This window comes from Cinclus cinclus, chromosome 1 (assembly GCF_963662255.1).
Source record: "Cinclus cinclus chromosome 1, bCinCin1.1, whole genome shotgun sequence".
Classification (NCBI taxonomy): Eukaryota; Metazoa; Chordata; class Aves; order Passeriformes; family Cinclidae; genus Cinclus; species Cinclus cinclus.
In genome coordinates, this window is record NC_085046.1 from 76,780,097 (window position 1) to 76,805,087 (window position 24,991).

General features: G+C 34.1%; 1 protein-coding gene across 4 annotated transcripts in view; it reads left to right on the forward strand.

Moving 5' to 3' along the window:
- Nucleotides 1–24,991, forward strand: part of CDH18 (cadherin 18) — a 156,218-nt gene that overhangs the window by 81,111 nt on the left and 50,116 nt on the right. For all 4 annotated transcript variants that reach the window (XM_062499513.1, XM_062499428.1, XM_062499608.1 and 1 more), the window contains one exon: nt 14,332–14,499. In XM_062499513.1, coding sequence (XP_062355497.1) covers nt 14,332–14,499 — 168 coding nt within the window. The remainder of the gene's footprint in view (nt 1–14,331; nt 14,500–24,991) is intronic.

Here is a 24,991-nt window from a genome sequence, read left to right on the forward strand (position 1 = left end):
AAACCCCAGGATAGATAGAAACACTAGTTAGAAACTGTGTCTCTTTTTTTTTTTCTTTTTTTTTTTTTTTTGTCTAAGGTTTTAATATAGTTTTACATCATTGTTTGCAGTGTAAGATTCTACTTTATGTAAATTTGAACATTAGAGGCTAGATTGTAACATGATAATTCTATCCTTTTCATAACCTTTGTTTTCCCAATTCAAAAAGAGGGAGGAAAGAATTGAACATTATGCAGGTACACACACATGCATATGTACCATGAAAGGAGCATGAAATATCCTTCTATAATTTTCTTTCCCTCTTTCGTTTTTTATTTGAGACCTTGTTGGATAAGTTATTTTACCACTCTTGCATTTCTGGCTGTAGCCAGTATTCTTTTTGATCATAAAAGCTTATTGTATTAAACTCATTTTATTGTCCATAAACAGAAAAGTAGAAAAATCTCCCTGCTGCAAACTAAGATTGGTAGCCACAGGAAAAACAAAGCAAAACAAAACAAAACAAAACAAAACAAACAAAAATAAAAAAAAACACAGGCAGAAAAAGTGGTCCTTTTAACATGCAGAAATATAGTTGATGATCTAGTGCAGTGTTAAATAACCTTAATGAGAGTTCTTATGTGAAAAAAATACTAAAGTGCTTAGAATATTTCAGAGATTTTCTCAAAATGGCTGTGTATTCTTTGGGAATTGTTCAGGGTAAAGCTGAAGGACACTGAAAGTTGGTGGAAATTCATAGGCATTTTCATAAGTGCTTTTAGAACATCAGACATCATCATTTGGTTTGTATTGCTCATTAAAATATCTGTATAGTATATTGATGTACTTGTTTTCCATTTTGCACCACTAAAAAGAGACCATATTTCCTCCAGAGAAAGTGTAGCCTTAATAATGAGGCACAAATGTAAAAATTGTGTAGGTTGTGTATGTTTCAGACTACATAATTGAAGGGCTGGAAGTTAAAAAAAAATAATTAAATACTTTTTGAGGTATGAGGAAAGGTTAAATTCTTCATATTTTTTCTCACTATTTGCTCAATATGTCCCTTTGAATAAAACAGATATATAATTATCAATATGTCCTTTGTGCCATTATAGAATAAGAAATTGATTCATAAATCCCTGGTGTGACAAGTCAGTCTTTTTATATGCCTGTATAATAACAATAGTCTTAAAAAGAGAAAATAAAAAATTCCATTTTGACAGATTTATGAGAATTTATGGTGTTTATGCAGGACTGTCATACACAGACATATTCAGTCCTTTGTTAGAAATAGCTTTCCAAAATGTATCTAGGACCACTTATGTGGAATTGGAATGACTTCAAAAAAGGTTCCCTATGTGCTGGATTTGTAAAGCTCAAATAAATAGTGAGAACTTGTAAAATGCACAGAGCTGCAATCATAGACAGTGCAAGGGAAGATATTGTGTGTCTCTGGACACGAAAATGCAGCACTTTTCCTGAAATCATACTGGAATGGTAATCTATGATTGAATTATATACATACATTATGCAGCAGTCATACTCTGAGCAGCACCTTTCTAAAACTTGAAAATACAAAGGGACTATTGCTATGGATCAAAGGGGCTGCTCTGGAGCCAGCTGGCCTGGGCTGCATTCTAATCATCCCTAAATATTTGCTGTGCATCATGATATGGATTACTACTGGAAGGAGCTCTAAGTCTGAAGTGTTTGCCCAAATAGTCAGTTCATTTACTGGTCTGTGAAGCACTGGGTTTGTCCTGGACATACATTCATTTCCCAAATCATGGGAGTTCCTGGTTTTGATTCTCACCTGGCACCAACAGGGAAGATGAACTGACTGACAAATAACAGGCCAGCATTGGACTGTTGGAGCTTTGGTCCTGAATGTTCAGCCATTTGCTCAACATCACTGAGGCAGTCATACATTTTAGTACTATCCAGGATATAATGAATGATCAAACCCTTTTTTCTCCCTAATCTAATCACTGTCCCCTGCTTTACACAGAAAGATTGAATCCTTTTTATTCTTCTGCAAATCTGTTTTATAGATACCAGAAATTAAGTGTGAAGAAAATTATTTGAAATTTCATTGTCCAAGGTCAGGGCTGATTTCTCAGAGAGAAGTGGGCACACTTAATTGCAGGTCATGTTTTAAAAATACCATTTTAAGGCATTTGCAGTTGAAAATGACACCTTTTATCTATATTATCTTGCTACAGTGTAAATAAAATTTTCTTGCTAGGGCTTTAATTTTTTTTTTTCAGAATTGGGGCAAAAATAGAGGATTTAATGCTCTCACACAGCTTATAGAAACCTCAAATATCTTGTTCTTTAAAAAGAGAATTTATTACAAGCAGAGTAATATAGTCATGTCTTTTCCAAATTATGCATGTATAGGGCATTAAATTATCTTAAGATCCTGAGGATACATGTGATTTTCCTTTGACAAATGAAATCTTGAAGAAAGGGTACTAAAAGTCTGTTCTTCAATCTTTCTGTAAACGACCTCTGTAACACATTTCACAAAAACCCCTCCGTGATATTGTGTTACTGTTCACATGGATCACCATGTGAAAGTTTTTGTGCATGCCAAAATATAGTTTTAAGGTTTACTTTTTTGTCTCCTAAAAATCAGAATGCAACTTTTAGTTATGTCTTTGGAAGTATTTTAAAAGAATTTCCGTACAGGAGAATGCTTGTCACTAAGAAAGAATTTTACAAGTGGAAGAGTTTCTAATTAAGTAACTATTGTTGACACAAATGGGCAATGTCCAACATCTACTCATACTGAAGTGGCTACTATGCACCATTTTCACTTCATGGACAATTATATATTAGAAGCTTTCTTCGACAGAAACATCAGAGCTCTTAAATACAGCAGAAAAAATAGCCATATCATTTGTGCAAATGTGAAATTCCTTAAAATACTTGTGCTTCATTTTAATTTTCAGTTTCCTGAGAGTTACCACAACTAATTTTTGCAAAAAAACAGTCCTAGATCCAGAAAAGAAATAGTTCTTTGTACTTGTCTCTTGACTTAGATCTGTTTAATTTTCAATATTTGATTGAATTTACAATACCTGAGTTTTAGGAAGTCAGAACTTTATTTCACATTCATACTGTTTGTTTATTTAAACCTTGTCTCAGAAGATGCAGTTCTAAATTTCTCCATGAGAGTTTAATTGGTAGAAGTATACAACTCACAAAGCTTCTTTCTATAATTATTGCATGCTGTATATTGGAGCATCACTGTGACTCTGTACCTGATAATGGGCTTCAATTGCATGCTGTACTTTCTCCAGTAACACAAGATGGTAAAAGACTCTGGAGAGCCTAAAATGTAAGAAGCAAAATGGAAAGGAGAGGTAGAGAGATTTTAATTTAATTGCCTGCTCCTAAGAGGAAGCAAATGACCCAAATAGGTATGCTGTCTGTGCATCTTACTCTTGACCTCAAAACATTGATTCAAGTATATATTTTGTTCTTCACCTGTGATTTTATTAACATTTTGGTGTAAAAAACCCCATAATTATTATCCAGAATCTCAGGAGCTGTAACAGCAATCTTGCTCATAGAGGACAGTCTTCCCTGATATGAGCTTCCATCAGTAGTAACACCTGTAGAGATAAAAACACATCAACTAGATTACTGGATTGACAACTTAGTCCTAATCGTGCTAAGAAGCTTTTTGCCTAAAAATAACAGATTAGATTCTTTACTGGTGCCAATCAGCATGTTTTACCTCAATATGAAGTATCTGGATTTATACTGCATCAAGATTGACAGTATGTGGTCCTACTCAGCCTCATTAGGTATGTACTTTAAGAAGGTATAAAGGAGGATGGACAAGAAAAATATTTGACAGTTCCAAACATGTCAGGTGATAATAGTTGCAATATCTGCATTAGAAAATCCTGTCCACCCTGTTTGAGACTCCCCATTCATCCTGGTACCATGGATTTTTTAAATTTTTTCCTAGTACACGAGATATTTTTTTTCTTCTATTATATATCAGATATGTAGATACATGTAAATTTCTTTAGGTATGCTGTTTCATGTTAATTCAGGTCATTCTAGAGATTTATAAAATGGAGCAACACATTCAGAGAAATGTTTGCTATAGTAGATTAAATTTAGAGGATAGACTTCCTATACAGACATATATAAAGAAAATACTGGGTAAAAAGGTTTCAGTGTTTTATTCCGTTAAAGAAGAATGCTGAAAAGAACTCAGAATGAAAACTTGTATACTGCTCTGAATTGCTCTTTCATTTTGTCATTATAATAAGGAACAGGGTATTTTTACTCTGGGGGCGGGTAAAGAACAATTAGGCCAATAATAATAATTTAGCCTCACAATAGGTAGTAAAACAAAGTGAGTGATTGGACCTTAACTAAACAGTCTTCTTCCGAACTTTAAGAAACAATCTTAGGGAATCAGGTTTTGGGTTTTTTTTAATTAATATTTTAAAATTTCAGTAACAATATAACTTAAAGTCAGCCATGTTAAGGAAGACCACTTTGCTTTTTGTAATTGAAAGTTTATTTCCTAATGATTGGTTTACAAGTATATTTTAATAAGTTTCAATGAATCTCCATGTCATTACTTAGAACATGCATTTAGAGCAAACATTGACCTTTTGTACCAAACTTTAAATCAAGGTAACCCTATTATCTGTATTGTCCAATTGTGGTTTTTTTATATGAAATAGAGAAATTGAAAATAATTTTAGAAAATTTTATGTTCTTAATGAAGGGACAAACTGAGGCTATTGAGATCCACTTTAAGTCATTCCAGGTATCAAAAGGCAATAATTTGCACAAGATAGAACCCTGTAACTTTTTGTTGTGTCCCCTGCCCTGTTGTTCTTGGGCAGGGGAAAGTTCCAAGGTTGGTGAGTGCTGGCCTTTCAGGTGCTCAGCTTCATGGCTTCTCACACAAACCTGTAGTTTCCAGCCAGCATAAAAAGACCGGGAGAGCAGCTCAGACTTTTCCCACAGGCTTTATTATCGTCCATGAAGGGGTCAGGCTACAGATCCAAAGATGGGGGATCACACATGTACTTTTATAAGGTTTGGGGGATCACAAGTAAACCAATGGAAAACAGGGTTAACACATTTTGGCTAACTACATTATCTTTCTTTGTTTGGGACAACTAATTATAAAGATTCAAACCTAACCAATAATATTCTAAAAAGATAAGAAGAAGAGCTTACATTTTTCTAACGTGAGTCATTCTAAGCAAGTAGTTTTTCTTATCTCAAAGGAGGTTCCAGGGGGCTGTCACAGGGCTGTCTGCAGAGGGATTCATCTCCTCTACAGAACCCCAGCAAAGGAAAAAACCTCTCTGACACTGTTATTGATCTGCTTTCTTGTACTTTGTTTGTTAAGATTATTGATGACTGAGCAAGTAAGTTGAGTCTTAAGTTGGTAGGTTTTGTTCTTTTCTCATAGGGAAAATCAAAACCTGAAGGAACAAAACAAAGACTGTTGCATTTTTGAGCAATTTTAAATGAGAATGGTGAGTAGGAAGAAAAAAAGACATAATTTTTTTCCTTTCCTTTTTTTTTCTTACAGAACCCAGCATGGAAATATGTAGTGTATGGTGCTGGAAAATATGGTACTTTTGATTTGATTCATGAAGTTGTATAATTTCCCTCAGTTTGGGTGGCAGTCATGACTTTTCCAGGACAAATAACAAAGTGTATGGAGAGTTATTCCTAAGTAATAACTTACCTCCTTGCTCCAGTAAGACTTCTTCAGAGTCAGAGCTAATATTTTAAATTTTGTGATTTCTCTAAATTCAGAACAATTTTGAATGCAGGCAATACTTGTTTCAAGTCAAGAGGTGTTCAATGCTAATATGTACAGCAGAAGTTGAGCACTTTGTTGAATAATGTATTCACTCAGAAAGAAAAACAGATGTACAAAATTGAGTTGTGTCATATTTTATGTGACCTTATTGTGAAGTTTTTAAATTTATTGTAGTGTGTCTCTTTTCAACAAGTTACACCAATAATGCAGTAACCAATAATTCAGCAATCCAGTAATCATTTCCTTGATAGCAGTGTATTGTAACAAATGAGCAACAAAGACTGCTGTTTTCAGCCAACTGTAAGATTTATTGTACTTCCAGGTAGAGATTCATCTTTCCTTTGACTAGATCTATCTGACTTTCAAGTCAATAATTCCTGATTGAATCTCAACAGAAGTCAATAGCTACCTATTATGTCACCTAATACACAAAGATTTTGTGGATGTTGGGTCTAAGAAAAAAAATAACATTTTTGAACATGTGTCAGATTCCTTATGATAAGATTCCCTTAAATTTTGTTTATATATCCACATCAGTTTTGCATCCATAAGAAAATTCTGAAAATTGGAGTTCACCTAGAGCTACCACAGACACATTTTCAGCATTCAAAAATATCTGTTTGTTATCTGCCATGGTTCCTTAGTCAGCCTTCTGTTTATCCAGAGTACAGTTCTTAGATATCTTTTTCTCTTGTTTGAACTAATATTTTTATTGTGTGAATAGATTAGGATTTTTATACAAGTACAGAAGTTTTAAAGAATTTGTAAATTTTTTGGTCATTAATTTTGTTTTTCAAGAAAACACTATGATAATATTTTTTCCTTGAATTTTTCTTTCAAGGACCTCTAAGGAAACCAATTGCTTATATTTTAAGGTAGTTGTTGTATCATATATACATACATACATATTTACACTCTGATAGACTAAATCTAGCACTAAAGCACTTATCATAATTAAGAATTGTTTTTTAATTAAAGGTATTCTTCTGGTTATTGAATTTAATAGTTTTTCTTTAAAAAGGTATTAGCTTGCATGGCCACTGGCATAGGACATTAACAGAATTGTTTTCCTTGTAATCCAGGTACCTGGGATAGATGGAAAAATTATTCAGGTTCTCATATTGATACCAGTCTCAATGCATTTCATTCACACTTTGCAGATAAGTATGCTGAAGTGCTCAATAAGGTTGCACCCTAAGTGTCTTATAAAAATTACATGCTATGCCATACTTCTGTAACATCCTTAACAAGTTATGCAAGGGTCAGTGAAGCACTGCAGTTCAGTAGAATGCTCGTGGGTGTGTAAGGAGTGAGTACCACAGGGAAAAAAGGACACAAACAATGTGTAAATGCTTGATGTGTTGTCTAAGCAGGTTTTCTTACTAACAGATAATATGAATTATATGTCTTGTCCCTGTCAGTCAGTTGTAATTAAATTATTCAGTAAATGAAATTTTGTCAATATGTGAAATCTTTTCAAGAATGTATGTTGAATTCAGGGGGTTTTGTTATTAACTGGACACACTTTTGAACCTATTAGAAAGGGAAATGTTAGAAATTTATTATTTAGAAATTTATTTAAAAACCTATTACAAAGGGAAAGAAGAAATGTTCAATTACTAGAAGTGTATTCTATTTTAAGATGGCAGGATTTCCAAACTTGGGAATGTAAGTAGCTAGTTTTGAGGTTGTTTTAAGCTCTTTCTTGTCAAATGTGATTTCCTTTGAGAAGACTCGTACTTAATTCCCATCTGCTATGTTCAGAGGTTACTGAAATGCAACCCCTTTTTACTTAATTGTTTTGTTCATCATGTGCCATTAGGTTGTTCCTCCTCACAAAGGATTAAATACATCTATAAGAAGATTGTAACTGAAGAAATTGCATTTAATGAGTAATTTCTTCTCTTCCAACATTCTTTACCCTGGCCTTCACATTTGCTTGGTTCCTCTGCTTGGATATCTGACAAGTAAACTGTTGTGGAGGATGCCTTAATATCTAAATGGCATTAAGACATATGTTAGTCACGTATATCTGTATCTAGATAGGCTCCACTGCTATCTTGGCCTAGCCAGACATCACTTGTTACCGTATTCTGTTCCCCCTCCCTTGGGATACAGATTCTTCTTTCTTTTTAAAATACATTTTTAATTGAATTCTCAAAAAATACACTTTCAACAGAGCAGTAGCATCATACTTCTGCAGGCTTTATCTGAGACACATGCCTACTACATAAACAGAACACATCAGGGTTTGAGCACCATATTGGTCAAGATGGAAGACCTGATCATTTATCCATTTTGGCTCCTAGCCACATGTTTTTCAGAACTAAAGAAATGCCAATAATTTTGGTTCCAATTCAAAAGAACTCAGGAGTCTGTGCAAAAGCACCAAGATGTCTTCTATCAAAATTGAATTATTTAACCATGCACAATTATGCAGAGAATTATTATGTAGTGGCAGGTTGTCATGACTCAGGAATTTTTTTTTTTTTATTCTAAGTCTATCTTTAAGGCTTTCTTCTACTTCACCATACCACATCTCTAACAATTTTGTGTGTAAAAAATGTGTGCTCAAAAATGAAAAAACAATTTCGGAAGAGGTTAAAACCACTCAGGTAGGAGATTTGCTTGAAAGAATGCTTAATTATACTTTTATATCTGAAAAATCATAGGAACTTATGTGCAATTTGTACTTCAAAAGAAACTACTTTCACATTTTCAGGACTTAACATATTGAAAAATAGTTTTTGAGGAATTAACCCATTTTTGAAGTCTTTTCAGAATCTGCACAGGAAAAAAAAAGGGCAGAATTTCTGTATTTCTTCACCCTGAATTGTTGACTCTTTTGGGAACAGAATTAGATTAATGGGGGAACTATAATTGTTGTCCAGTCCCAAATCTAAGAAGGGTCATGGCATAAAGTAGATAAACAAGTCTGTAGAATTTAAATGAACGTCAGTTTTCTGAAAGGTCAATATGAGGTTAGCAAATTTAGGCAAACCCCCCCCCCCCCCCCCCCCCAAAAAAAAAAAAAAAAAGAGAAGCTAGAAAGAATTTAGCCAATTAAAAAAAATAGGAATAGCAATAATGCCCTTCCATGTGTTTTTCCAGAAAAAAAGGCCACGCTAAACAAACCTGATTTCTTTGTTTCATGAAATGGCAGGTTATATCAAAAGACAGAATTGCCATTCCCCATGCAATTCTAGTTAAATAGTTAGCAATTAGTAGTAGCAACAAAGTACATATTAAATAGCTGTTGGGTACCTGGGAGGTAGGAAAATGTTATCGTCAAGAAAGAATTGTCCTGAAAGGAAGAGATTCCTCCACGGCACTACAGGGACCAGTGTAAGACCAATTCTATTCAACTTCTTTCCATGCAGATTGAAAGTAAACAAAAAACTAACTGAAAATATTATTGGATGACTATTTCTATAACAGATATTCCTTTGATTTCAGAACTGGCATATTGCACATTAGAGTTTATTTTCTTCTTTCTGGAGGTGTCATGACAGCAAATTTTTAAATTTAACTAATTTGACTGTCCCATTATGAGAACTAGGAGGTGCTGTGATTACATTTGGTATCAAATTGTGGAGTAAGACCATAACTTTATATTGCAGATTTTTGTTTGCAGTTCTATTTTGAACTAAATCACAAATTGAAGTCACCATCTCTTGAGAGTTCTAAATTTAATCCTAAAATTTTAAGGAAAAAAAAAATATTTGCTGACCTTTTCAGTATTTGTATTAAAATGGAATAATTGTGTTTCTCTTTCATGGTAGAATAATATTAGAATTTGAAATGTGTTTTAATACATACAATATGTTCAGAATATTAAGTTGCAATAAAATAGGTTAAATTCATACCCAAGAAAAAGCAGTGATAAAAATAGTGCTTTTCTTCCAAAAGAAAGAATATTAATGAAATTACCATCCACAACACTTCAAACCCCTCAGTAAATTGTAAACTCCCACATTTGGTTAGCTATTAAATAGATATTTAAAATTACATTTGAATCATAATTGTCTATTTTAACGGCAAGACAGATATATAAGAAACTAGAATACAGGGGATCAAATGTGACCTACGGGCTCTTCGTCAAATCTCTAGTGACCACACTTAGGTTCCAATAACAGAATGGAAATTTTCCAATCCAAAAAATACTTACTTCCCCATGACAAAATAATTTGCCATTAAAGTAGGGGTGTGTGATGTTTCTTTTTTTTTTTCCCTACTAGATAGAAAACCTCTGAGATCAAAATATTTAAAAAGACCCTGTTTTATCTGGGACATTTCAGACATCATGCAGGAGTAGGCTGTAAATAAAGATGACTAAAATTCTGCAGTGGTTATTGAATCTAAATGAGTTCTTATTTTGTGTAAGTAATAAGATAAACTCTTTCAAATGTGCTAGAATAATGATAAGTGCTTAGTAAAATACTTCAGTAAATGCATAGCTATGCACCTGACTGTGGCAGATATTTTGTTACTATTTGTCTGCACTTGAATTAAAAAGTCTCATTTTTTTTTCAGTCTCAGTTACAGTAGATCCTTCTGTTGTATCTTTTATTTTATATAAGTTAAATGGTTCTTCACAGAATGTTGAAACGGACAACATAACACATTCTCAGATGCAGCAGAGCATAGAAATATCTTTAAGAAAATTTGGTTAAAAAAAAAAAAGGTATTGACTGCAATTCATTTACAGAAACTAATTCAGAGAGCCTGAGAGGGAAGTCAAACTTGCCAAAAATATTTTCAGGGCTTTCTCAAATCCATAGGTGTTGGGGAAGAGGTAAGAAAAGGAGCTATCCACAATACTAGATATACCAATTTTTTGTCTCAGTATTCTTTTTTCTCAGTTTTATCTGATAACTTGAGGATAAATGCAGGACCATAATGAAGAAATATATTGATTGCAAAAGGTTGTGAAGAACTGTCAGTACAGAGAAAGAAGCTTATGTGATTTTGGGCAAGAGCAAGAAAAGCATAATCAAGTTTAATAACATTATATAGTAAAAATTCATATAAGACATACTGTTTAGTTTTAATCAGTCCTGTGAGTAGCAGGGGGTAGGACTTGATCCTTATTGGTCCTATTCACATTAAGAGATTGGTTCTACAGTAATTCTGGTCTCATTAATTTGGAAATGTCACCAAAGAAAAATGCCATGGATTTATTAGTCAATCATAGATCAATCACCAATGTAATGTATTCCATATGAAAAATAAAAATGTTGCAATTTAAAAAGATGTTATTAAAATCTTAATTGGAAAGTAAGTAGGTTTCTCATCATACATGGTCAAGAAAATAGAAAAATAAATTCAAATTGGAAAATGTTCTTTCCAAAACTGTTGAAACTGTCACACAGAGGCAAAAAAAAAAAAAAAAAAAAACCCACCAATTAAAAGCCTGGCAAAACTGGTGTGCTTTAGAGGTGAATAAACTTAGAAAATAAGTTAGAAGAAAATGTGTTTTTTAGGAGAGCCTTCCACATGGGGAAAAAAACATCTCTGATAATTTTAAGATGAAAATAGGTATGACAGGGCCGAGGTCCAAAGCTGTGTGTTCTTCTCAGCTCTAGTCCAATAGATTTACCCTTCCATATGTTATGTTTGATTTTTTACATAACAGTCAAACTCCTTCTGTAAAAATTCCTTACTACCAGAAACAGTATGGGGTGTACCCATAATAACTTTTACATCTGGCTTTTTCTTTAATTTTCTTGCTTTCCTTTCCTGCCAAATATGGATAAATACTGAAGGCAGAGCTGAAAAGTACTTTGTTAACAGGGTCACAGTGCTGCCTAAAAAAATATGAGGCAAAATTAGGGCTGTTTTTAAATTTAAAAAACTTGTGACAGCTTTCTTTTTCAGGTTTTTTTGTAAATGTTATAGCCAGGGAAGTATCTTTCTTAACTTCCTGTCTTCTTGTGGGATGTATAGCAAACCCTGCCAAGCATACAGAAGATACTCAGGGGCAATTCCTACTTTAAAAGAAACTGCTGGAGTATTTGGTATTATCATAGTGAAAAAGGCAACTAGGTTCTCCTTACACATTTTGGGATCAATAGCAAAACTTGAGATTATGCATGATTTTCATGCTGCTCTGCCAGGACTGTTGGTGGAGCTGGTAGTGACCAGGACAGAGGATTAGGGTCCTCACAGTAGTTATACACCTCATAGTGGTGATGTGATTTCAGGATGTATAAATGTATATGAAACCCAGGAAAAAGAAGTAACTAAGTCTCTCACCTCCTGCCTTCAGCTCATCAAAACTTTGCAACTAGTTTTCTTATTCTAGACTTTGTATACAAGGTTTGAAATTAAGAACGTGCCCATTTTCATTGTCTCAGTTTTCAGAGAAGAGGAATCTGCTGCAAGTGAGAGAGATGAAACGATTAGTCATCCACAAATCCTTAACAAACTCCAAGCCTTGATTCAGTATCATACCCATTGAAGCAAACAAAGGAGAGTAAGCATAAATCAGGGGAAATTCTGTTTGTCTAAATTAATTTAAAGATGCAAGTGGCTAATATTCGGAGGGATAGTGTAGAAGACATGTTCTACTGTTACATTTGGTCTGTTACAAGCTGAGGTGGAAGATTCTTTTAAAAAATCCCATACTTGTGATCCAAGCATAATGCATAAGCATGATACATTTATTTTCAATGCAAAAAACCTAAAAGAATTCATTTGCAAAGTCAAAGCAAGACATTCTCAGTTTTAGTACATTCCCATATTGCTGTTTATCACTAAAAAGATTTTTTGGAACAGTAGTACCAGTTGTTGTGAACCATATTTATTTTTATGAAAATGCATATTTAAATTACAACAGTTCCTTTTATCTAAATGACTCTGTAAATTTCCTTTTCTAAATTTAGAGTGTGTATAAATTGTGGTTATTTTCAATATGTCATGTTGCAATTTCTGAAAAAAATATTTCTCCTTCAAACAGTATCATTTTAAGGAAAAAAGCACTGATGAATTCAATCAGACTGGTGTACTATTTTTAGCCAGTTTATCCAAATCTACACTTCTGATAGAAAGTAACTTACAGTGCAAAACGGTGTTAAAAGAATTCTAAAACTTCATGGATGCTTAAAAAAATATTTGTTGTGTATAGATCTCCTCATTTTTTGTGTGAATTGCTTTCAGAACAGAATGGAAATTATGGTATAAGCTACATGAAATTTTCCATTTCATATGTAGTAATGGCTAAATGGTTTTATTGACGAAATGCAAAGAAAGTAATTTTAAAATACAAGAAAAAGAATGCTCTGGGAAATACTTCTAACATAATCTGAAACTGTGGGAACCAAAAAATTTGAGACTTGTGCTGTGCATAAAGTTCTCCTGAAGGCTCTACTTCTTAAGATTCTTTGCATTTGTAATTACTATATGATTAAAATTTACCCAGAAGCAACATCTGATGGTGCTATGATATATTTACTTAGTGGTTATAGCAAGAGCTCACTTTCAGAGTCCAAGAGAAGTTAAGCTAAAATTTTAGCTCTTTAAAAATGTAATGTTAATAAATTGGGCATTTTACATATTTCTTTATCTATTTCTATAAAACTCACTCCAGTCTACTAATGTATTTTATGTACTGATGTGCTCAGAACTGGACCCAGAATTCCAGATTTGATGAGCAGAGGGGAAGGATCCCCTCCCTTGACCTGCTGGCAATGCATTTCATGATGCAGCCTGGGAAGATGTTGGCCTTGTTTGCTGCAAGGACACATTGCTGGCTCATGTTGGACTTGAGGACCATACCAGATTCTTTTCTAAAAAGCTCCTTCCCAGCTACTTGGTCCACAGCATATACTGGTACCCTACTGCTGCACTTGACACTTCTCTCTACTGAATTCCACTGTTTTTCTGTCAGTCTGTGATCAAAGAAATTAGCAGGGTCTAATTTACGGCTAATATCATAAGTGAAAAATGCCTCCTAATTGAAGCTGTGCCCACAGAGTTGTCTGTCCCTAGTTTTATTTTAATCTTTGCTTCTACATGTACAGGTAACTAAATGTGAAAAAAAAATTCAATGATGATGGATAAAGTAGAATTTTAGGATCATTCCATTTCAGTTTTGGTAGGTTTAAGACATATGTGATATATTAATTAGGAAATTACCTTTTGTTAGAAAACACCTTGCGTCTTATTCCTTGGGGTAAGAGTTCCAATTCATTAGTTTTTCTATTAAGTAGATATTTAAAGAGTTATATGAGAAAACACTGTTATTTTGGCAATGTAACTTTGGGTCAGGAATGTTAAAAGTTAGATTAATTATTTAATAGTATAATAATTTATTTAATAAATATTGTTTCTATTTCTTCCTATTATCCAGCAGGTTTATTGTCTAGAGGCATCTGGAGTTCTGTTTTATATATGCATATAAATGACACAAACAACTGAAAACAACGTAGCTCCACCTTTCCTTTAAAGAAGGGTTATGCCTAGCCTTTGCTCTTGCTTGAACAAGCTAATCCTGATATTTGGTTTGTTTGTTTGTTTTCTTTCCCTCACAGGAGTCATCAGGACTGCCTTGCACAACATGGACAGGGAAGCCAGAGAGCATTATTCCGTTGTCATTCAAGCCAAAGATATGGCTGGGCAGGTCGGAGGGCTGTCAGGGTCAACAACCGTAAATATCACACTCACAGATGTCAACGACAATCCACCCAGGTTTCCTCAGAGTATGTACAATTTCAGCATATTTGAAAATCACGTTGATTTTCAGTGAAGCATGAAGCTATTAGCAAAATGCAGTTAGTAGTCAAATTTGTGGGGAAAAAGCAGCTTGGAAAGAATTTGGATTCACCAATATTTCTTAATTCTCTAGTATTTCCAGATAAAGCACAGAGATGGCACAGCTAAAATACTGAAACCAGTAAAATTTTTTCAGTCTAACCACTGAATAATATTTAGATGGATTACAAAGGTATATTGTTCTCGTACGTGGGTTATTCTCCAGCCCTTGTCAAATGCATATTTCAGTAACTGGGTGATTTTGATCCCATGAGGGAATTATGATGTTTCCATGGTAGATAACAGCAATAAGGCAATTCACTGAAATATGTAACCCCACACACCTTTGGCTTCTTCCATATGCATATATCAGATTACTTTCTTCTGCTTTTTCCATACCCAATTAAACTTTTAAGATCAATTATTACACTTCAGATGGTCAAAATCTAAGATGTTTCTTACTATTGTTCACCAATGGTGGAGCCTGACTTTATCATAGTTAAATGAATTGTTGATGTTGATTTCAAAAAATGTTGTCAGATAAATATATGAAGAGTAAATACCAGAATAGAATATCTTAATTTTCTATTCAGCTCATTGGGTACACATTGATCTGAAACAGTAGCTGGGATCTTGTAGGAATTCTGAATTCAGTCAACAGTTTATTTTAAAATCTTTAGGAACATAAAGCATTTTCCCCTCATATTGGCTCAAGGCCAACAAGAATATTGTAATCTGGTCTCAGACATTGTATGAGCTGTTGTAGAACGTAATAGGCTGGTACCAATAGTTACATCCACCAGAAAGTGCATTAAGCTGTTTAAATTAAAAGATTTAGAAATAATAGTAGAGAGCACAAGGCTCCAAGGAAAAACAAAATTCCCTGACAACATGCAATGTATAAAATCTGACAATACAGTAAGTAGGCTTATTAAGGTGTTGTACAAATTAATATCTTCTCTGTGCCTCACAAAGACTTGAAAACATAAAGCTTTTGAAACACACCCTTAAATAAAATGTATCATTATATGTTCCACAGATTCTTAAATGGATCCATTATTCTATTTAATACTTCCTAACTATTGGAAAGACAAAAGCTAAGGCTTACCTTTGAAGAATAACTAAATTAAATAGAATGTCCTAAGTTTCCTGCAAACTCAATGGATGCAAGAATAGATCCTTGCCTACCAGGTTACAAGAACTGGCCTCTTTTATTTTGAATGGAAGGGTGTAAACAGAAAACTGATTGGCAGGCAGAAACGTACATTAGCATATGTATTTATCTGGTTTTTTTTTTAATCAAAGAAATATAAAATGTTCATGTTATAATTTATGGATTTTAAGGGATTCTAATATCATTGAAAATGACAGAACATTTCACATTCAATAAGAACTTACTAAGGTAGAATAAAATTGTATTTTAATATTTATTCTTTTTAGCATAAAATATTATTTCTATAACAAGCCTTGTAGAATACCAACATTTGCTTTCATTCCTTACAGAAGATTCCTATACACAGTTATGAGTGACATTATTTCTTTACTCTTTTTCTAGAGCTATATTTTAAACCCCTTGCAAGAGGAGTAGCTACATGTTAGTAATAAAGAATGAAAATACAGCTAATCTTAAAAAGGCCATAATGAACTATATACACAAGTCTTACACTAAAAGAAATAACTTCTTTGTTTATTTTTCCTCTGTTTCCTTTTTGTGCCATGATTTTCAGTTAAATTTCTCTTCAATTTCCTTATTAGACGGAATGCTAAATGAGACTTACTGGGGCTTGTCACATTCAGAATTGAATTCAAGGGAAGTGCTAACCAAAACTGCCTATATCGAGTGTATAACCCTTGGGACAGGCTGAGCCTCAGCTAAACCACATTCTTTTGGTTAGTTTCCTTTTCTCCGTTACCATTCTTGTTGGTTTTGAATCTGATTCTAACTGTATGAGTATCTTACTTGAGAATGTTCTGGGGAGTACATCTGATTGATGCTGTTATTATTTGTTTTATTTATAAATATACTTTGTTGCATATATATAAAAGAAGGCAGCTTTATGTCTTTAGTATATCAGTATTCTTTAAACATGAAAAATGCAGTAAGATATGCAGGAGTTTTCCCCTTAAAGAAATACTTTAAACCCCTACTTAAAACTTAGAAATAAAGGTTGCAAATATATCTACTTGAGAGGGCTTATTGGTTGATTTATTCATTCTAAATAGAGCTTTCTTTCAAAGAAAGTCCTAACAGAAGAGCAACGGTTTTCCAAAATATAAAAAAAAGGTCCAATAAGAATAATATTAAACAGGACCACATAATTTTTATCAGTCTGATTTCTGGTACGGGAAACAAAGCTCAAAAATTCAGATTTCCAAATTGTAGTAGGTCTCAAAAGTAGGTTGTGAATTCAATGGGAGAATAGCCTGAAACCTCACATATTTTTTTGCTTATCAATTACTTCCTGAGCATCTTGCATAATACTGATTTATTTTTCTTTATCATCGTAAACTTCTTTTCTTTTGAGAGACTAGTAATAAATGCACTATCTATTAACTGTAAGCCAACAGACAGCATGGGCTTTGCATCGAAAGATTTTTGCATCTCTCTGTTCTTGTTAGATTTACCACTGATGGATCCATGTGGTTGATGACTGAGGTCCCTAATTTCATAGTCATAAGTTTATTTCATAATTTGATAGAAGATATTCCATCTTCTAATGGCAGTTTTATTAGCCTTGAGCTACATCAGAATATTCAGTGTACTTTTCTTTCATTAATTCTTTCTGGTGTTGCTTATGATTAATAAATTCTCTGTGTTTTGTTTTGTTAAGTATGAAGAGATTCCGATAGCAACAAGATCATCACACTAGGTGGAGGCTTCTGTTGACGTGCTTTGCATATCAAGTGCTAATTATTACATTTTTGCCAGTGTGTAGAAGATATATAGTTTCTGTGTCTTGATTCTAATTTGTAGATTTTGTTTTTTGATATATCTAGCTCAGTTCCTTATGATAAAGCAGAATTGAAATACAATTAGTGATTGAAAACACTTTTAATAAAGCTTGATTTTTGAGGCTTGATACTTTCATGGCAATAGTAAACATAATGTGAAATTATGTATATGCGTAATTAATTTGACCTCTCTTTTTACAATATAATTATATGAAAAGTACACAGCCATGTTTAAATAGGAATGTAATATGAAGATGCTCCTGTTAGTTCTGAAAATATAAACTCACATCCCAGAAACAGACATTAACTCTGTTCAGTGCTAGCAAGGTATCCACTATCAGGCTCTGTTAATATAACTCATTATCTAACTAAGTGTAAAAGTATCTGCTACTCATTTTCTTTTGAAATTCATACTTCAGTGTGGTTCTTTCTGAATCCCCAGTTCCATGTGGTACATCCAGTTCTCATGATTTCCTGTCATGAACTGTCAGCACCCTCTCACTCCCCACTGCCATGTGCTGCAGCCTGTCCTGTCCTACCTGGTGACTAGTCCAGGGCTATCTGCATTCTTTTTTACCATTTGGCTCTTGCCAAATGTGATGAGGAAAGTAAAATTTCATCTGATTGTTTTTTAGCTGGTCTTTCTCCTTAGAACCATAATGTGTTTTAGATCTCTGTCCTTCTGTTAGATTTGTCTGATATTGGACAAGGGTTAAAAATTACTGGAGACTATCGACCTAACAGGATTGCAAAGGTTTTGTGTCCTCAGGAAACTCAGATTTTAAATAAAACAAGATAAAGACATAATAATTGGTATCTCTTAAGATTGCTGACATCTGATCAACTGCACCTTTTTAAATTAGGTTTTTTGCATATCTAGTATAAAGTAGATACTGTTAATTGTGCCACTTATGGCTTGAGAAGTGGGACCGTAAGAACCCAACATAGCTCAAGAGGTCCAAGTGCAAGGTCTGCACCCGGGTCAGGGCAATCCCAGGCATGAAAACAAACTAGAAGAACTCAGTGAAAGCGTCCCTGAGGAGAAGGACTTGGAGGTTCTGGAGGGTGAAAAATTGGACGTGAGCAGCCACTGTGCACTTGCAGACCTGAAAGCCAAGTGCATCCTGGGCTACATAGAAAGAGTTGCACCCAGCAGGTCAAGGGAGGTGATTGTTCCCCTGTACTCTGCCCTTGTGAGGCCCCACTTGGAGTGCTGTGTCCAGGTCAGGAGTCCTCAGTACATGAAAGATGTGGGCCTGCTAGAGTGGGTCCAGAGGAGGGCCATGAAGGTGATCAGAGGTCTGGAACACCTCACTGATGAAGACAGTCTGAAAGAGCTCAGATTGTCAACCTCGAAAAGAGAAGGTTATAGGGAGACCTCATTGCAGCCTTTCAGAATGTAAAAAGGACTTACAAAAAAGATGCAGAACAACTTTTTACATGGGCAGGTAATGATATCAGAAGGGAGGTCATTTTTAAGCAGAAAGAGATAAGTTTAGGTACCAAGAGGCACTGGCACAGGTTGTTGAGAGAAGCTTTGGACATCCCATCCCTGAAAGTGTTCAAGGCCAAGTTGGATGGGGCTCTGAGCACCCTGATGTAGTGAAAGATGTTCCTGTCCATGGTAGAGGAGTTAAAACCAGATTGTCTTTAAGGTGCCTTCCAACCCAGCCATTCTATGAGTCTATGATTCTGTATGTTGATGAGTCCAGCAATGATCCAGTATCCAGTGACTATTAGGAAGCATTTCAGTCCAGAAATTACTCTCCTTTCCAGGGTTGCTTATTTATTAAGACTTTTTTCATTATAATTAGACTAATATTTTGTCCTTATTTCATGCTCATCACTTCCCATCTGTGCAACTGTTACATTTTGTTGCAAAAGTTGCACAACATATTGTGATGCTGAAAAATATCTTTCTTCTCACATATTCTTAAAGGTAGATTTATGTTGAATTGATTGAGGTTTTAAAGTGTGTGCTCAGGATTGAAAATCAGTGCTCAGGTTTCAAAGTGGATGCCTTGTGAATGTCACTTCTTTTGTGAGTACAGTTGGTGTTCAGTATAGTGATTTTCTGCTTTTACAGAGAATTATCATAAGGCCCCTGAACTTTTTTTTTTTGGTGAGAAGAATCGTATGTTCTGACATTTGCACAATATTTGAAGCTAAATCTACCAGTTTCATGTATCACTGAAATGTGACATGAGTTATTTAACAACATTTGATTGTGTAGGGAATCTCATGATGTCCTGTTTCCTGAGCAGAATAAGTGTGATTTCAGTAATAAGTTTTTATTGTAAAATTTATTTAAATAAATATAATAATTTTTAGGAACATTAAATAGCTTATTGTAGAACTCTCCTTTAATGAAAATTCATGACAATAAGATTTGGTAACAGAATTCTTTATGGAATTCAAATATTACAGGAAGTTTGATGGGTGGAAAATATGCCAAAGTCAGAATACTTTTAATAAATGTGTGGTCTACATACTGAGTTTTAGCACTACCTTGGTGCATCAGCTTTACTCATAATAATACCATGACTTCTTATTTCATTTTACTGAGTATTGTCCATAAGAATTTTTGTGTACCAGATCCATCATGAATTACATATATCATACATATCAAAGTAACTTCAAGGCACTCTAGACAGGAAAAAAAAATGCAGGTTTTTGTTGGTTTGCTTGTTTGTTTTTCTATGGGTTTCTGAATAAGACTGTAGTGGTTTGGGGAATCAGGGAATGTTGTTTGTTTACTTCTCTCAGAGTGGAGAATTAGGAGCAGGACCACTCCATTTTGAGAAGTGTTCTTTGAAAAGCCTTAATTTTCATGTCTTTTATGAAGTTAAACCCCAGTGTGATCACAATCCTAGCTGTGCTAGTGCTGGGGTAAAACAGGTATACAAACAAAACAAACACAGTCCAAATGGAGTTTAACCCTTCTACAGGTGTTGCTATTGCTCTCTGCTTTACCCAAGCTGCCTGATGCAGCCATGGTCCCCCTTTAAATGGTATAAAATATGCTGAACAGAGCAAAGCCTCTACAGACTGCTGCAGATCACACCCAACAATTAAGTTCCTCATTAGTGATTTTTATGGAGTGCATATGTTGCTTTTTCCATGCTATTGGCATATAAAATACATATTTGGGAATTCAATATCTACAAGAAAGTAGTGAATCTGAAAATCCAGGAGAAAACCAGTTTCCTTTATGTTTCTGCTTTTACCTATGAGCAGCACAAACATCTCAGTTTTTACAAGAAGTCAGAATACTTTTGTTCTCCAAGATGGAAAGTTCAATATTCTGAGGTCAGAAAGTTTTTGAGAACTTTTAGTTATTATCTCTAAAGGCAAAGTGTCTTGGAACATAAACTCGTCACTGATTAAATTCTTGCTCACAATCATAACTCCTGTTTTACATCGAGATGTTCAAAGCTGGGACATTGGGATGTGCAAGTCTTATTTCAGCCAAAGGAGTCTCTTGCATCAAAGAATGTTTGGGTTGTTTTTTTTTTTTCCTAAATTGATCCTAGGTTTCTATGTTCTTCACACTTTCAAAGCAAGCAAAAGTTTGAAGGTTTAGAGTTTTGAAGTTTTTTGATTGTCATATTTAAAAATAAGAAGTAACTTCACTTATAATTCAAATACATTTAGAAAGTTGAATAGCATTGGGTTTTTTGCCAGGGAAGAAGAGTAACATACCTCTTAAAAATTGCTTAGTTTAGTTTTATGAAAGATGTTGGCATCTAAAAGCATATTCAGATCAAAATTACTAGATATAAAATTGACTGAACTTCTGCAATCATAAAAGTTTCTGTACTCATAATGGATTAAAATTGGAATTAATTTATTAAAAATAAACATAGTAAAGGAACATGTGACATATGTCCAAGACATACTGTGACAAACAGGGTTCTGAAAAGAGTGCAGTCTCAAAAGAGAAATCCAGAATAATCTGTTGCATGTAATGAAAACAAGCAGCTCTGTGAATGAAGAATAGCTTTCTCAAAGAAAGCCACCAAAGAAGATGGAGCACAGTCCACAGTTGAAGCTCCACTTTAATTTTAGCAGAGATGCAGGCAGTAAAACAAGAGATACACCTTCCTAAACAACAGGATCATAGGTTCACTTGAGACTTGAAAAAGTAATCTTACCCAAAACCCAACTTAAAACAGGTTCAGTTAGATCAAGTTACTAAGATTCTTGCCTAGTAAAGCCTTGAATGATCGTTTGCAGGTCCCTTTCTGCAAAACTGCTTTACAGCTGGCTGGCCCCAGGTTGTACTGATGAATGGCATTATTGCTCCCCTGGTGTCACCACTGAATGTCATGAGGTTTGTTTTAGCACATTTCTCCAGCATCTCCAGGTTTCTTTGAGCAGCAGCCCTGCCCTCCAATGTAATAAACATTTTTTCCCAAGTCGGTGTTCACTATTATTTCTCTTCTCCTTCCCATTGTTAAATATGGTAATGTCTACTGTTCAAGAAGACATAACCTATAAAACTAAGTAAAAAATTATCAACAGAATATAATATATTAATAAATACAATAATTTCAAAAATATGCTTATTGATTTTCATTAAATACCATTACACTTAATTTTTGAGAGGTTCAGACAAATTACTTTTCTGAGAGTAGGACACAGCATTGGAGGTTGCCTGTGGCTAATTAAATTAAAGTATATTGTTCTAAAGATAAAGAAATTATTTCTGTACTGTAATGACAGGTAAACCATAAAGTTTATTGAAAGATGAAGATCATATACTGGAATTTGGAAAATGTTTCCATTAGCATGAAGTCCTGCAAAGTGGTATCTTATAGAGTACCTTACCTGGAAAAGAGTATCAATTTCCTCATATCATGAACAAAGAGAATGCACGTGAGTGAATGTATAAAAGCTGAGAACTGAATCAGCCAAGATTCTTGATCTGTAAGAAACAGGCCATCTCCTCTAGATAAAATTAGACCATCCCCAAAGGATTTCTGCTCCACAAGAGCTCCTGGAAATCTGCAGTGCTGGAAGCATAGAAACAATCTGTTCAACATGGTCAGATTTGGTGGAAAAGTTTTGCTATAGACTGATCATGCCCAATCCTCAGGGCTCCTATCTTCCCAGAAAATTGTTTTAGAGGGTTTAGACAGAATAATAGTTTGCAATACAGAGCTCTAAATTCACAGTATACACATCCCATATTTTACAGTGTCCTATTAAACTTTCTTTATTCAATGCCCAAGGAAACATTGATAGAATCAGAGTTACAGATTATGCTGAGTTTAAAGGAACCCATCTGAGTCATTAAATCCCAATGAATAACGCTCAAGGAGTCACAGCATGTACCTGAGAGCATTGTCCAAATCCATCTTGGACTCAAACAAGCCTGATGCTGTGACCACTTCTCTGGGAATTCTGTTCCAGTGCTCAGTTGAGCCTTTCATCAGTGCACCATGATTTAGTGTTTAACATTTTCAGTTTCACCACTAGCCTAAAAAAAAAATGTCAGTAATATAATTTAACCTTCATGTTGCTGAGTTATATCTTTTTGTGTATTCGGGTTTTTGAGATTGTATTTTTTACATTTATCTATTTAGCTCATGTCTGTATGAGATATTGTCAGGTTGTCTCTATGAAGCAGTGCTTAAATACTTGATGGGAGACATTTCTGACCATATAATCTAAGAGTTTTTATTTTTTCAACAGCTTTCTTTTAATTCAATCAACATTTTTTAAGTGTTTCAGTTCTACAAAGACTGACAGAATTCATGAGTCATTTCAAATATTTGTTTTGCTTGAAGTTTTAGTATTTCAGAGTCTTTGAAGTGGGTATCAGTAAAACACTTTTCTGAAACAGATGGCTAACACGTGGGGTGTGATTATAAAGCGGAGCATAATGTCATGTAGATAGATATATTTGAACAAGCTCAACTATTCTAAAGTCTCCAATTAGTTCACCCTATCATATGAGTTATAGTGCATCCACTTCCTGAAGTGGCTGGATTATATATCACATTCTTAATGGCCTTAACCTTTTCCTTTTAGGAAGAGCAAAAGTGTCAAAAAAACATATTTTGCATTTATTTTAACACTAAGTAAATTTCAAAATTAATCTCATACCATTACTATAATTTTATGTACAAAATAAAGCAACCAGCAATACAAGAATGTCTGCTGAAATCATCTGTCAGCATAAAACATTGCGGGGCATTTCTTTGGAAATTCATGTAGGTGGCTTTTGCATGCATATTAAAGAATTGCATTGAAGTATTAACTATGAGTTTTAATTGAATTAAGTAATTGTCCTGTTACATCAGCACTGGTATTTTATTTTTTACATGTTAAGTTGTAATTTTTCTCTTGCTCTTCTGGATGTTTTTAATTTTCCTTAAGATTTCCAAAATTAATAATATATTTTTAATTATTATTCTATGAAACCTCTCTTTTCCTTTAGACAAACAAAGATTAGTGCACTAGTCTATTTTTACCACACAAGTAGCTGTTTACTAGTACTATGGGCTAGTATGAAAAAAATAATTCAAAGCAGCAAATAGGCTTAGGAACTGTTGCGTAAGGAATTATATAAATTTATAATGAAATCTGTTTTCTAGCAGGTGTCTGTAAAGGCAGCTGTATTTTAGTGATGGTATCTATTCCCTTTTCAATTGCAGCTTCTGTAAGTCAATAATTTGTTCAATCCATCCAACCAGTACTGGGTTTCTGCCACACCTCAGGTTTAATGTCTGAATCCAATTTAAATTTTGCCTTTCTTTTTCTACATGCTTACCAAGGGCACCTCTGCAGTCATGCTACCTGGCTTAAGCCCAGCAAACCAAAACAATTATTAACTTTTATATGTCCACTTTCAAAACTCCTGATCTACTGTCCTGCCTCTCAGTTTTGCACTATTGCACTCACTGCCACAGAATGACTTCAAGGAACATGGAAGGAACGTGGTAGAGTTTCAGAAGATATGTAATGACAGAGGTTATTTAGCTTTCTTTACTGCCTTGGTGATTGAACTGTAATGTAAAATCTGCAGACTGCTAGGGAGGCATTTGGCTTGGGGTTTTTTAGATGGGATATGAGGTTGTTGGCATGTGCACATCTTCTATTGGATGTGAATTATTCTTTTCGGTTCTGGTAGATTTCATCATCCCTGCTGTATTATTTGGGTAGCATTATTGGAGAAATTTTCTTTAAGCTGTTTTTCTGGACTAGTTGCAGATGGAGAATGATGTTTACATAATGATATGTCTCTTTGCCACTTTTATTTCCTTGTGGCAGCTTCTTATCCACCAGAAAACTTTGTATGTTTTAGAAAATTTCATACAAAAGCATAGAGACAGTTAAGTATCTTTCAAAAAATATTTCACTTACTAATTATTAACCTAACAGGCTACAAAAACACTGAAAGGAGGTCATAGCTGTAAAGGAACATTTTTCTAGGCACAAATGTACAATACTTCTTTTTACTCATTATGTTAATTTTCATTT